Source organism: Pygoscelis adeliae, unplaced genomic scaffold (assembly GCF_000699105.1).
Source record: "Pygoscelis adeliae isolate BGI_AS28 unplaced genomic scaffold, ASM69910v1 Scaffold114, whole genome shotgun sequence".
NCBI lineage: Eukaryota > Metazoa > Chordata > Aves > Sphenisciformes > Spheniscidae > Pygoscelis > Pygoscelis adeliae.
Genome location: NW_008824587.1, coordinates 3,852,721 through 3,868,113, shown reverse-complemented (window position 1 = coordinate 3,868,113; position 15,393 = coordinate 3,852,721). Strand labels below are relative to the sequence as shown.

The window sequence follows — 15,393 nt, the reverse complement described above, 5'->3', positions numbered from 1 at the left end:
GTGTTTAGCTGTGGTCGCTGAAACTTCAGGTATGCTAATCATGCTTTTATCCCCTGTTTGTATAGATTGCTGCTAAAATTGGAGATATTCCTCACTTGAATAATTCCACAACACTTGTGGACCCATCAGTCTACGGTTATGGAGTGCAGAAACGGCCCCTGGATGATGGAGGTAAGCTGGCTGTGATAAGTCAATCTTGTGGATGCAGCTCCTGAAATTCATCTATGGAGGCAGTTGTCTGCTTTAAGGACAGAAATCAATGCATCTTTCTGTGTATATAAATTTTATACAAGATTCCCTGTGGTGTTTAGTCTTATCTAGGAAGCACAGGGCTCCTAGGCATTAATATTATTAATGTGAAGCAATTCTTTCTTAGTTCATGAACTTTGGGAATTCGCAAATGAACTCTGTAATTTAAATCTTGTTCTATGGTAGTTGGGGGGAGGGAGGAGGATGTGCTTATTGGAACTGTGCTGGAGCCCATGTATAGAGCACCAGATGTACATAGTAAAGCTGTTCTTCCGTGATGACCCTTATTTTCTGAGACCAGGCAGTGTATAGGGACAGTATTACATGTGCTCCTTTCCATGTGTAGCAGTGGTCACAGCACAGTTGTTGAGTCGCTGTCAAGAGTTCTGATTGCTTTGTACATGAATTTTAAGGAGAAAGGGTATTGATGTAGTTGATGCAAGTTGGAAGGAAACTTCCTGTATTAGGCTTAGCTTTTTTCCTAATTATTCTTTGAGAATTCTTAAATCTCTGAAGCATTTAACATTGGCTGCAGCCAAAGAATAATTTCTTACGGGTGGACCATATCTGGTAACTGTAATGAGTTAATATTGTATGAAGTGTTACAATTTTAAAATAGGTTATTAGTTTCTTATCTTTGGTGGGAACAACAAAAATGTTAGAACAGGTGTTTTCTTTTTTACAAATCTAATGATGTGCACTGTTACAAGAAGTGTTTAAACTGTATTATCTGCTGCTGAATAGATGCAAAGAGCTCACCTTTTCCTGTGGTTGGTTATAAAAAAAATGTTGCTATGTCTTCCTTTTCCTATTTCCTCTAGTATTTTTACTGACACAGGTAGCCCTGCAGGGTGATTCTCTCCCCCACAGATATGTTCAGGAGTACTGAGGAGATAAGCAAAGCTGCTGCCTAGCACTTCATTTTGAAAATAATTTTTTCTGTCTGATACAAAGCTGTGTGAGGCAAAGGCTGAAAATACTGCACTTCTGCTCATTCTGCAAAAACATGCTGGAGCACGGGGAGAAGTTTCATGTGGAGCCTCTGGCTTGCTAATGCTAACGTTACCGTTTTCTGAACACTTGCCACAACCCGCTTTGTTCTCTGGTGTTGGCTCTGTTTGAGCAAGAGGTTGCTGCTCCTTTGGTTTGGTGTTTTAGGAAAGACTGGGTTTACCTGGGTGAGCCCCTGCGCCTTGTATCTCAGGCTGGAGCATCGCCATGTCTGTGAGAAGCCAGAGGCCTGGTATTACTGGTACGTGTTGGTTTCTGTATGGGAAGGTGCTCAGCTGTCGAGCAGGCTGTTTGGCATTGAAGAATGCCGAACAACTTTGAGCTGTGTCTGAATGGCTTAGATAAGTGGTTATACATGAAAAAGAATAGCCTTCTAGGAACTAGTCATTCGTAACATTAGTCTTACCTATTTCTTTCACTGATTCATCAGACTGAACTGGGAAATCTGATCTCTTGACAAAGTGGGTTTTTGTGGACTTCTAACATGTGAAATGGTTGTAGCCATTAATGACGGCGCAAGTTAAACTTTGTACTTAAACTTTTACTGGTGAACCTTATTACTTGCTGAGCCTTGTTTGTGTTGACACAAACCATGTCAATACAGTTGGGGTCTGGGCTATAAATGTACGTTACTGCTGGTTTCTTCTGCTGTGATAGGTAACTCCCTGGAGCAGGTATCGTTCCTGGGAGAGCCTTCCAGAGTGGCTGTACTCAAGTGTTGTATTGGCAGTTGATCTGCTGATGTAAAGACCTACAGGTGTTTGCTCGTCCTGGGTGCTTGTTCAGCACTGGGCCTTGTTTGTAACTGTTTTTAAAGTAGCTCCAAGTGCTGTATTTGCCCTTGGGTTCTTCATATACATCTGTAGATGTTGTTATGTTGTCCAACTCCCTTCCCAAAAATCTGATCTGCGAGATTTTAGAGGAGAGGAGAAATGACGCAAGTAATACTTTAAAGGGCTGGAATTTCACAAAGAAAACAGAATTGTGAGGGTAGGAGCAAGGGTTGTATCGCTTCTTTCAGCTTTGGTCATCTTGGGTTTTATTTCTAATGGCATTAGTAAATCCTGTACTGAAATACAATTGTGTGATGAGTTCCCCACCTAACCACATAATCCTCCTGCACTGCTCTTTAACCGCAAACCCAGAACTGCAGCCTGGCGAAGGAACTCCTGAAGCAGTGAGTGCTTCTTGCTCTGTATTTGTTTGTGGTATGATCCATACCTTAGTCTTAGGCTACCTGCTCTTGCTGCAATGGCATTACAAGTCTGTAATACAGCTTTGGCTTTAGGCATCTGGAAGATGGCAGTTGCTTTTAATAGGACACTTAAATTAGGAAAACACTTCCCATTTGGATGATCTTTTCGTTCTCTGTTAGCTGCGAACAAGGGACGTCGGGATTGCGTGCCCACACTTCTCACCATTTTCTGCTTGTCTGTGAACCACAGTTTGGAGACATTGTTGTCAAGAAGCGATTATTTATATTGTTACGCATGCCCTAGAAATTTTATAGTGTGGGGGTTTGGATACATTCTGCTGCTCTGGATAGCTTGAAAACAAATCTGGTGGTAAATCTTTTGATTGTTTTCTTCTGTATACTGTGTGTTCACAGCTGGGTGCAATTCTTACTGCTTCCTTATCCCCATGTAGCTGTTAGAAAATTACTTCTGTTCCTAATACTCCTGAAAAAATTCAGTTCAGGGGAAGTATTTAAGGTGACAAGAAAACTGTCTGTCTTTCAGGAAAATCTAATTCTGCCTGTCCATTTTTGTAAACGGCTGCTGGTGTGGCTGATTGATGTCAGCTTAGGAAGTGGTCTTAAGATGGGGTGACAGTGTGCTGGTCAAAACAAATTCAGCTGCTTTTAGAGCATTTCCAGGAAAAATAGATCTGTCGTAGTATTGGAAACCAGAATGCGTGAGTGGCTCTTGCACTTCCCTTAACACAACCTTCATCTGAAACGAAGAGCTGCTAGGATTGGCCCTGGTGACCTGGCCTTTTGGTATTAGATGGAGCTTGAGACTGATTATTTCTCTTTTCCCCGGCTTCTTTATTTCCCCGTTCTGGAAACAACTTTAAAGTAATCCTGCAAATAGCTATAGTGCAGGGAGAAGATCAGGTTTATTTGTACTGCTCACAGTAAGTCGTAGTCGGCATTTATATGGCCACTTGCAGCAGTTAATGTTTCTCAGCGAAAGTGAGCACTAGAGATGAGGTTAGCTCTGAAGCTGCAGAGAAACCTGGTGGCATCTTGCTTGTGGCTCGCTGCTGAGGATAGATCCAAGCCCTCCTGTTAATGGCCAACGGCTGCTCCTGGCCTCCATTCTAACTAATGGGTCCTTCTAATTACCATCACAATTTAATAAGTTTATTTAATGCTAAATAATTCTTAAAGAAGCAGCCTCTTTGTTCAAAGGAAGCAGGGATTTTTTTCCAGTCTGCTGGAAAGAGACTGATTGCCAGAACGTTAGCCTTTGTTTGCCCTGTTTTGGACTGCTTTGAAGAAGTTTCCAGTGATATATGTAGGGTTAAGCAGCAGTGTTGCAGCGGCAGGCTGGGGCATCCTTTGAGTCTGGGGAAACAAAGATGGGAGACCTTGGAGAAGCCTCGCACCCCTCTCTCTCCATCCCATGCCTTCCCCAAGCTTCTGTGGTGCATCCAAATATGAAGATGGCCTGTTCTGGTGCAATAAAACTTGATTGTAGTAGAGCCGAGGGGCTGAAACACAACGTGATCCTGTTGTACAGAATACTTTATTCTTTTGCTCCAACGTGTTTTCAGTGAAAATAGCAATGGGCAGAAGGAGATCTTATCCCTGTCTTACTGATGATGAAAGCTAGTAGTGACGCTCCTTGACACATCTGTAGCAGCAGTAGGACCAGGGTAAAAGTCCTGATCTCTCGGCAAAAGGTTTAGTGTAATACACAAAATCCCAATGTTCTTCAAATCTCAACTTTTTTTAAATAAGCCAGTTTAAAGGAGGGGAAAAAAGCCTATAAAGATTTGCAGTGAAGGCAGACACGAAAATTAATAGGTTTTGACCATTTAATTAAAGAAAAACCTAACAATATTTAATGATGAAGAATTAGGGTAACTAATGTCTTCCTTGTAGCTTTCTAAAATTTATGATGATCCCGTTTTGGGTCAAAAGTATGAAATGCAACCCTGTTCCACTGCTCTCCAGGAGATGCATCGCTCTGATTTTATTCTAACCATGAAGATACTCTTGATAAGATTGTATATTCCCATCATGCACATTAATTTAGTGGGAGGCACCGCTCTGTTTTATGGGGTGGAAAAAAAATCCACACTTGTTTTGAGTGTCTGTTAGGTAGAATTCAGTTAAGGTGAAGCCTAAAGCACAGTGAAGAGTTATCAACCAGCAGGTGCCATTAATAGGAAATTGTGCTGATGTTATTCAGTATTTTTCCTTATTTGCAGTAAAATGACTGCAGTTACAGTTAAATTGTACTCAATAGATGTAAAAGGGGGAAATATGTACATGGCTTGTCAGAGTTCAGCCCCTTCCTTGGCATGAAGAGGGAGATGGTGGAACAGAACATCAGCTTTCAGTACTGCAGAGAGCATGGTCTGCCCCAGCCCTACCTCTCTATTAGTCCTTGTCTTTCAGAGCAAAATGGGCATGCTGGAGAAGGAATGGACCTTTAGGTTGTTGGAACCGGGAGCAATGTCGTTTCTTTTTTCCCCTCAAAACAGAGGGAAGTCATAATTGACTTCAAGTAAATCACTCCCAGTTCTCTCCATCTGCCTTCTCTCTCAGCTCACGGAGAGATTATTTGTGAAATGTGGAAGGAATGATCTTGCACACAAGTTATTGTGGCTTAATTTTTTTAACTGATTTGTACAATAAATATACAGTAAGGCTGATACCGGCCTGGGGTGGTTAATGGCTTACTATGTTTGTATAGTACTTGGAATGGGTTGGAGACGTTATGTACATCTAAAGCATTATTTCCCTGACTGTGCTGCTTGTGCTCGTACAGTTTTCCGCTAAGAAGTTGTCTTTTTCAAGTGTAGGATTGTGTTACAAAATGAAGGCTCTTCCATTCCTTTCGTGAACTTCGGGAGTTGATTATAGGATGTGTATCTGTCTCATAATTTGTGGGCAGAGGCTGCAGTGGAACAGACTGCTAAGAGAGCTGTTACGGGGAATTGAAATGCAAAGTGGATATTTAAATACAGCCTTGTAGTGTTAAGAGCACTCTTCCTGGCATCTGAGGATAATGAGTGGCCTGGTCCCTGGCGAGGGCAATTCCATACTACAGCAATAGCCACCACACCTATTGCACATAGTAAAAATATTCGGAGCACAGTTTGGGGCAAGATGGCGAGATTCTGAATTGGTTTGGTCGTATTTACTCAGCTCTGCGGTGGTAGCTTATCAGCTAGAGCAAATATTCCCCATTACATCACGCACTTTTTTTAACTGCAGTGTTGATAGTTATCAAATTAGGACTTTTTATATTCAGGGTGAGAATATGCAAAGACAAATCTAACGGAGTCAATAATGCAGCAGTTGTCTTATCGCTGAGCTGGGGAGAGTAATAAAATATATATGCTGTCGATATTTTGGTCCTGAACTATTATGAAGGTATTGACACGCAGCAGAAATACAGTATTGACTCTCTTTGTCTATTTTATTTGAGTAAAGTGTTTGGCCACAAACTTTATGCATTTTTCTACCAGATTTAGAGAGTGTGGGATGCATCTGCTTTCCAACCCTGCCAGCTGATTGCCAATTTATTTCAGGTCAAAGAATGTGCAGGTTGCTGCAAGGTAGTTTGAAACAGCATCTGTATTATCACAGCTCACATGTTGGCCGGTTTAATTTGTTTTCACTACTTGTGCCCTCCAGGCATGCAATATAATCTTTCAACTGGCTGTTAGGACCAAATGGTCTGGTTTTTAGCTGGTTTGCTGCAGGCGAAGTCCAGTAGGAAGCCCAGCAGGGCATGTGTTCCCACTTTGCATGAGTTGGTCTAATGATATTTTCCCCATTAACATTTGGAAGAAAGATCTAATCTGGGGGGATTGGGGGGGAGAAATCTGTTTGAGGGTTGTCAGCTGGGGAGATAACTGCTAGTCATAAATGGACCACCAGCTAACATCGGAGATATGCCTGGAATGTGTGTATTCGGTAAAATGTGGGTGGTGGGGTTGTTTTTAATACTGTTTGGGTGCCACAAGGTTACTTAACAGACCTATTCTTTTAACAGGTCTCCGTGTAAGTGGGCTCCATGGAGCACAGATAAGAGACACAGAGAGAAGTATGTGCAAGTGGTCTTTCAATACTTTTCGCCTAGACTAAATTTCTTGAGTCTGCTCAGCTTTTATTTTTGCTTTTTAATACATACCAGTCTGCTTGAAATTTCTCTTCTCCCCCCTCCCTCCCCTTTTTTCCTTTTTTTACTACTTTGGGCTTAATTTGGGAAGGGGGGAGGTTAGTTGCAGGGATTTGGATTTGGGCAGGCAGGATTTTCTCCCATGACTCTCAGCATGGGGAGACACAGATCAATTCCCTATCCTGTGTTCAGCTGGACACTGGGTTATGGTGTGTGTTGATCAAGAAATCCCCTCCTGTTTTGTACCACATAATGCATTCATTTCAGCCACTGAACCTAAATTACTGTTTTGCTTTTCTTTCTTTTTTGATGAAATGGTAAGAACTCTTTTTCTATAGGGATGAAGTTAGTTTATCCGTGCTAATGCTTTGATTTTTTTTCCTTTTTTCTCTCTCTGCCACAGTAGGTAACCAGTTAGGGGCCCTGGTACATCAAAGGTAAGCAGTGGGTTATGTTTTATTATTTATTGATCAATTCTAATTGTTTATTGATCCACCATCTGTAGTAGTGTTAGGAAGTCAGAGGTTGAGAATGTGGAGAAACTGTCAGCTTACGTTTTCTCCAGGCTGGGGTTTCTGCTAACCCTTTAAGGCTGTTTGTTGTGATGAAGAAAGAAGAGTTGATGTGAAACTTGGATTTGGTTCCTGAAAATCTGCAGGACTGAGCAGAATTAATTCTCTCTCCTCTCCCTTCCCCTGCCCTGGAGGGGGGGAGAAAGAAAAAGTAAAAGCTCTGGCATTTTGACAGAATTTGGAAGTATTAAGTGGGCAGGCAGATTTTTTTAATGTATTTATTTTTATTTGTTTTAGTTTTGTTGGTGTAATATGACCTGGGATGACTCCTTTGTCAAAGATGGTTTTGGGAGACTGGAGCAAGTATGAGTGGTTGTGCAGCATGTCTTAGCATCTAATACAAAAGTAAAATTCTCAGTTTTTCTCAATTCCTGCTTTTAAGGAGCTGACTGTCTTGCTTTGGGTAGGAATGGGAGAGCATTTCTAAAGCTGGATTCACCTTCAGGCTAATAGTAACGCATTTCCATCATAACCAGCTGTTTGTTGAGGGCTTCAGCAGAAAGGACAAGCAATATGCGTAAAGACTGTAGAACCTTCAATTTTTAACGGTTAGGTTAAAGCTAGGGCAGCACAGAGAAGGGTGGGCCGCGTTGTCTGCTCTGCTGCTACCTGCCACCTCTCTTCGGCCAGGGGTGATGTTCATGTAGGGAATTGATTAGGCTGAAAAGCCTGAATTGGTTTCTTTCTGGTTTTGGTGGTTGTTTTTCTGCTTGGTTAGCTGCAACCGTTCCTCCAACACAGGGTGGTTAACAAATGATGCAGGATAGGACGTTTTGGCAACAGGCTGGGTTTATTCCAGGTTAAAACAACTGTAATTCTGAACGTCCCTGTTCTGTCGTGGGTATGGATGGCACTGTTTGGTTTTGCATCTCTGCTGGTGAGCCTCAGGGCAGTGGACAGTACTTTATCTGCAGGTTCGCTGGTGAAGTCTACTGTGTATTTTATACCTTCCCTAATTGATCTAAAGCAAAAAATGGGAAGATTTTAATATACCTCACCACAAAACCTGCATTGAACTTATTATGCAGGTGTTTCATTGCTTTTGAGATTGCTGAACAAATTGTATATAATGCATATCTAAATATATGGAGTTTGCAAATTCCATATTCATTGTGTTGTATTTTCTACAAGATAGAAATGGCTAAGCAAAAAACCATCCAAGGTAATTCCTTTCTACTTGACTATGGTCAGGTCTTAGGAAATTGCTTTGGGTGCTACGTTTTGAGGTAGAGACACATGAAAAAAGTCCAAAGACCAATAGATATGGAAGTCTCGAGATAATAAGACTTCAAAGGATGAATGAAGACAGCTTTTATAAATTCCAAGGAAAAGAATGATAAGGACAAGCAGGGGAAAAAAAAATATCTGTGGATATTGGAGGGGACATTCATATCAGGATTGGCTTTGGTTAGTGTCTCTTGGCAAGAGCATATCCAAAAGTAGTAGGCAGAGACTGCGGCTTGGAGAAGGTCTAGGCTAAATATTAAAACAACTTTGCCATTATTCTGTTAAATCTGTCTGGAGCAAGAATGACAAAAAGAGGTTCTTCCATCAGCTCCATTGAAGATAGTGGAGAGTAGACTGGAAATGTATCCAGCAGAGGAGAAATTAGGTGACCAGAGGTCCCTTCCAAAACGAATTATTTTGACCGTGATGTGGTGTTCACTTGTGTGTGCAAAAGCCTTATGCTGTGCCTGGCTTCCACGGCGGGGACATAGTTGTCTTCCAAATTGTTCTTTGTAATGTCTATTTGATTTTTTTCTTACTTTTTTTTTAGGGCTGTAATAACAGAAGAGTTCAAAGTGCCTGATAAGATGGTTGGATTTAGTAAGTACCTTGGATTTTGTGCTTACTAGCCTTGGATAAGCCTTGCGTAATGCTGTCTTCACGGGGACCAGATGATCTGTGTTTAAAATCCAGGTGTTAACTGCATGGAGAAGCTTGGTGTCAGTTTTTGTGCTTACTAGCCTTGGATAAGCCTTGCGTAATGCTGTCTTCACGGGGACCAGATGATCTGTGTTTAAAATCCAGGTGTAAACTGCATGGAGAAGCTTGGTGTCCCAGTAATAAGAACAAGACTGTGTGGTACAAGCTACTGAGAGTTTTAGTGATTCTCTCCTTTAAATTCCAGCTAGCATAGTACATAAACAAGTCAAAAGTGAATTTATTTCCCCTCACTGAAACATTTTACTTCCTTTGAGTATGCAAAACTGTGAGAGTTGAGGGAGGAAAACAACATTTAAATGTTAAAATAAGAGTTGACTCAAGGCAAGTTAAACAGAATTTTAAATCTCTCATACATTTGCTGCAGGGAAACGCAACCAGCAGGCCTTGCTCAGATGAGAATTTTTCCTAGATTTGCATTCCTGATACTGTTCTCTTTCAAGCTTGATCCTAATTTCTCTCTTCCTCTTGATGATCATTACTATTCCTTTCAATGGCACCTCCTGCTGATGTGTTACTACAGTGATTGCATAGACTCTTCCACTGCTAGATCTGTGTGTAGCTCTTCCAATTTGATAGATGGAGAGTAAAAAGGAAAATAACAGGCCATGATAATTACTCCTTAGCGCGTGAAATTTTGTCCCGACTCTAAAGCCACTATAAAACTAGCTCAAATTCCTGCGAAGGTAACGCTCACTCTTCTCCTGCCAGACCTATTCATTTATTGGTCCTGGTATCACACGTAGGGGAACATTGGAGGGATGCTGTAGCTCTGTGAGAGGGGAGCTTGCATGTTCTGTGGGTGCATCATCTCTGTGTTAAACCTAATCCTGGTTCAGGGGCAGACAGATGCAGGAGGGTGGCAAACCCACCTGAGAGATGCTTCTGTGGGAGCATCTTGAACGAGGCATACCTGTTTGACTTGACAGTTTTGCTCTTTTTGCAGTCTGGGAAGGATATGAATGGTGATTGGCACATAGTCTCTCTTCAGAATGTCTCGTTGTGAAACAACGTTGTGCAGACTCCAAGAGTTAAGGGCGATGGGTATTTGTTTTCACTTTAGGTTGATAGAGCATTTCTGTTCTGAGTGCAGACCCGCACGTCCATTGAAAAGAGGCAGTAAAATATGAATTTGAAAGAAATAAAAGCAAAAGTCTTTGCCTTTTTTAGGACCCCAAATAACTGGTTTATTGGTTCAGGCTGAACAAGATGCACTTAAATGACTCTTCTAGCAGCACTCAAACTAGTGCCTTATTTCTTGCATACTATGTGTTTGCGTTCCAGTGCAAGACAGGCTTTTTTGTTTTGTTTTTCCAAGCAAATAGAATAACTTTCGGCAGTATTTTAATGTTTTTCTGCTAGGATAAATTTGCTCATGCTGTGGATGCCTCTTCTGCAATCCTGGAGTCAAACTGTTCCTTTATAGATAGCTGCAGCGGAGTAAAAGGGGGAAGGTGCTCTGCAGTTACTTGGAAAAATGGTATGTTCTGATGCTTGTTGAACTCATTTCAGTAATCGGCAGGGGAGGAGAACAAATCTCACGGATTCAGGCAGAGTCTGGCTGCAAAATTCAAATTGCTCCAGGTAAGAGCCTCTTTGTATCGCGGGTGAACAGGTTTTAATGTTGAAGGATGTTTTGTCCATTAGATCAGGTGCCTTGCCATGCTCATGGCGTGTTATCACCGTCAACAACTCATACGTGCTAGGCTAACGTGCATGGGAGAGCTGTTGTGGGACTGACCTCCCGACTAGCACAGAAAACAGGTTTGTCAGGTGGTTCGGGGAATGAAGCAGTTAAGGAACTGTCTTTAACCAACGGATGGGTACAGTGCAAATGGACAATCCATGTTGTACTTAGACCTGAAATTGCAGCTGTTGAGTTTTCTCCTGGTGGTACCACTTTGCTCAGCTCTGCGGTTTGTCTCTGATTAGTCTGGTCAGCTCCAGCTCCTGGCAGAAAACGTTTCAGGAGGGTGGCAGCACCTCTTCGTGCAACTCACCTTGCCTCGAAAAAATGGGACCATCCGTTTGTTCTGTGCTAGTACCTATTTGCTTTGGGGAAGACTGTACTATGGTGCTGTACAGGAAACTGTTGATGAATGTAATCTAAGTTCTTACCCCTCCCTTTAATTGGTGGGGAAGGTTTTAAAAGAATGCAGACATCCAGCAAATAATTTAAAATTTGTTGACCCTGGATGTCTTTGAATTCATTAACGTGCTCTGTGTGCGAGGGGGGGGGTAGTGCTTCCATTAGTGCTTGATAGTTACTGAAACAGCTGCCATTTTTTTAATTCCATGTATTAAAAGTTTCCTTCTTGTTTCCTTTGTAGACAGTGGTGGGATGCCCGAGAGGCCCTGTGTACTCACTGGGACGCCAGAGAGCATTGAGTGAGTTCTGATTTCATTTCTCTCCTTTCTCCTTCTCTCTCTTCTCCCTAATGCTGTGCTCTGTCAGTGGTGCTACTTGGTTAGCCACACCAGCAAATGTTGGCCTAGAGAAACTTGAGGGTCTCTGGAGCATAGAACCTCTCGGTCTGATGCTTGAAACTGTGCACCTCAAAGGCTTTTTTCCAGTTGCAGTTTGAACCCTCTGCAGAAATTTCCGTGGAATTCCCCTCCGCAGGGCAAGGTTGCTCTTAGGGCACCTAGGATGCAGTTTTCTAACTGCAGCTTTCCAGGATACTGAGCTAAGCTGTTGAAGGGCACTTCTCTTCTCCCCTTCGCTTCCCATACTCCTATTGAGATGACCATCCTTCCAGCTGAAGAAGGGCTGCATGAGGCCTCCAAAGCCTGTCGGTGCCACTCCAGAATAATCTGGAGGTGTTGGTGTTGTTGCAGAGCAGCATGAGGCCCATGGGCGTCCTTGCCTCTGCATCGCTGCCAACAAGAAGCAAAGGACTGAACCAAAGTTTTGAATTCTGATCCCTGCATGGTAGAGACACGTGGCCAGCCAGCAGGGGTTTCTACTCTTTAGACCTATAGAAACTTTAGGGACAGTGTTTCCTCCCTCCCCCTTCCCAGGAGCTGAGTTTGAGACTCTCACAAACCAGTTGAGGACCTCCTGCTGGAACTGGATCCAGGATCCTCAGGCTTACAGGAACACACTTAACATATGGAGCTGCTCTTTCTCTCCCCAGCCTTTGGGTAGGTGGGTTTTTTAAAATCCATCTGGAAATCTTTGAGTTGCATTTGGTAGTGAAAATACATGGGCGCAAAGACTGTCTCTCTAAAGAGAAGACACTCATCATTCTTCCATTCCTAAGAGATCTAAGGGTACTGAAATCTCCTTATTCTACCATAATACTGCAAGCAGTGAGCCAGAATAAATATAATTGGCAAGCTCACATTATAGGGCAGGCAATATATTCTTGCTGATATTGAAGTGCTTTTCCCCCTTTAGCAGAGGATATTTCAGAACAAGAGCAAAATACTAAAAAGCTGGGATGCCTGATGAGATGCAGTTGGGGGAAAATGGGGGAGAGGTATAGTTAAGTCTTCATGATTCTGAAATAAGCAGTTAAATGTAGTCATGTCCAAGGCTGTCTTTAAATAAAATATAAATAATTTTTTTTTTAAAGTGAGAATACTCAATTTGTGAAGCAGAACAAGGTGTTGAGGACTTGGAATTAAATGAAATTTAATTTACTTTTGTGCTAAAATTCTTGTCAAGTTGGTTGTTTGAACTATTTTTTCAGGCTACTTGTAGAAAAAGAAAATGAAGTAAGGAAACCAATCTAGATGTCAGACTTCTTTGTTAAGTGTTTTGTGAGGAGTGTTTGCATTAAGTTATATCCAGTGGCAAACCAATAGGGTTAACTTCCAAATGACCCCTTCTCCTCTGAAATATGTTGCGTATTAACTGTTGTAGTCTCTATAATGTCACTAAAAGAACTTCATTCAAAATATGAAGGTAGATGAATAAAACCTCTTAAGACTCTTCCAGAATATTTGAAGCGGGCTTCCAGAAATTCCACCTTTTGCCTTGTTTTGTGAGAAAGTCAAGAGAAAGCAGTGCTCTGATCTGTGTGCAGCCTCAGATCACCACCCCCTGAGCTGTCTTGGGTGAATGTCTGCTTGCAAGGGATGACTTTGTACTGTTTCTTCAAATCGCCAGAGAGAGGACAGTCCTCCTAGGGTGCCTGATATGGCTTGGTGTGAAGTGGAGAGAGGGGAAGACTCTGCTTTAGACTGAATAGGGAACCGGTGACTCTCTTCTACCTACTTTGAGAAGGGTTGTGGGAGAAGGGCTGTGGGGAAGGGCAGGAAAGGGATGTGTTAATACTAGGAGTCTTCAAGATGAAGGGAAACCTCTGACACGCTAAAGATTTTAGAGGAGGGATCTTTAATCTCCCAAATGCTTCTTTGTGTCTCTTCTCACCAGGAGTAGAACCACCCAGTCTTTCACTGGTTGCTGCTGCAGTATCCTTGCCCTCGCTTCGTGGTGTAGCTTCAGCACCTGCTGCTCGGGGCAGAGGCTGTGTTAGAACAGTGTTCTGGTGCTGCTGGTAAGAGCAGGCAGAGAAGAGCAGGGCAGTCGCCTGTGACTGATCGGAGAGTGGTTAGCCAATGTGCTGTGTTAGTATCAGAGCAGTGTGTTTTTTGTTGTGACCAAGAATGAGAACAGAGCTTGAGTTTTACCAAATATTGTGTATATGTTAAAAAAGTTCAGAGAAGTTTAGAACCTAGAGCATCTTCATTCAAAATAAGCACCCCAAATACTATAGCTCAACTATTACCCTTAACTTCCAAAGAGGTCAGAGCATGCTGCTGCTCTTCCTTCTCTCTTCCCCTTTCAAAAATCAAACTGCTTATAAGTAATCATGATAGGGGAAAACATACATCAAAGAGTTAAAAAAAAAAAAGCAAACATTGTGCTAACTATAGTTTCCTCCATCTTTTCACTTCTTCTCTCCCCAATTGCTTCCCATTCCGATGGTTCCTGGTCTCTTGGTCACGTGGAACAATGTTGTCTAATGGTTGTTTCCCTCGATTCTTTTCCAAAGACAAGCAAAACGGCTACTGGGGCAGATTGTAGATCGCTGTCGGAACGGACCTGGTTTTCACAACGATGTTGATGGCAACAGTACGATTCAGGAGATTTTGATCCCGGCATCCAAAGTGGGTCTAGTCATCGGCAAAGGAGGTGAAACAATAAAACAGTTGCAGGTGCGCAAGATGCATTTACTTTAGGGCTCTCTTCCCTACTGCAGCTTCTCTAGATCAACAAGAGCGTGCTGAAATGGAGAGCCTTAAATGCTCTAACCTTCTACAGCAGGGACTACTCTTCTGCCTTCGGAGAGCTGGACTCAAATCCAATCTTGTGTTACAAACAAAATCGGTTTGGCCCCAGCTACGCATGTAGTGGAGTTTTGCCAGAACTGTGAAAGAAACTAGTGTGCTTTAGATAACATTTGGTGCGTGCTGTTTAGGAGGGGATTCTTGTAGCCAAGAGAAGGTTATGTCTAGCCTACTGCTGCAAAAGTTTTTAATGCCAGCCATTGGAGAGTGCTGTGCTTCTCTTTTGTTGCTGATCTGTGATAAAGCTGGTGTGTCGTCTTTTTTTTTTTTCCTCATCCCACCCCTTTCTAATTAAGTGTTGTGTTATGTATAAGTCTATGTTCTTAGACTTTCTTTATTCCTCCATCTGGTACAAGTTTTTTAAAGAATAGAGGGTTTCAGAAAAGCACCGGGGTCAAAAATGTAGGTTTTTGAGTGCCCTGATTAGGCCTCTGTCATCTAATAGTTTTAAGGCTGGTCACTTAATAACTATTATATGCAGACAGCTACAGATTTTGGAAGGGGCTGAAAAATCAGTTGTTGAGGTAGAGGGGTTTTCTTCTTGCAAGGGATTCGGCTATTTGAGAACTTCAGGAATAGCACACTTTCTGGCAGTCCTTTACACTCTATGACTATTACTGAATTTGTCTATAAGTACCCGTGAAGAGCTAAAGTACCATTCTGTAAAGCTGCTGATTTGACCTACGTAATGTTTAGTAACCAAAATATAGTCCCTTGTTTTAGGGACTCTGCTTAGCAAAGTGCTCTGTGCTTTTTCTTCAGGAGCGAACAGGTGTGAAAATGATTATGATCCAAGACGGTCCGTTGCCTACTGGAGCAGATAAACCTCTCCGTATTACTGGAGATGCATTTAAAGTGCAGGTATGTAATAAAAGTAAGCATTTGCCCCAGAGAACTGAGGAGAAATTTGAACTTTAGCATATTTGTGAGCATCTAATGGAGTTGAATCCAACTGTAAA

The 15,393-nt window shown here is 42.2% G+C and overlaps 1 protein-coding gene across 1 annotated transcript in view; it reads left to right on the top strand.

Annotated features, from left to right (window-relative positions):
* FUBP3 (far upstream element (FUSE) binding protein 3) overlaps nt 1-15,393 on the top strand; it is a 34,779-nt gene that overhangs the window by 313 nt on the left and 19,073 nt on the right. Inside the window, exons 2-9 of the mRNA XM_009322183.1 lie at nt 66-171; nt 6,495-6,545; nt 7,024-7,057; nt 8,970-9,019; nt 10,649-10,720; nt 11,467-11,524; nt 14,140-14,302; nt 15,197-15,295. Of these exons, the coding sequence (XP_009320458.1) occupies nt 66-171; nt 6,495-6,545; nt 7,024-7,057; nt 8,970-9,019; nt 10,649-10,720; nt 11,467-11,524; nt 14,140-14,302; nt 15,197-15,295 (633 nt within the window). The remainder of the gene's footprint in view (nt 1-65; nt 172-6,494; nt 6,546-7,023; nt 7,058-8,969; nt 9,020-10,648; nt 10,721-11,466; nt 11,525-14,139; nt 14,303-15,196; nt 15,296-15,393) is intronic.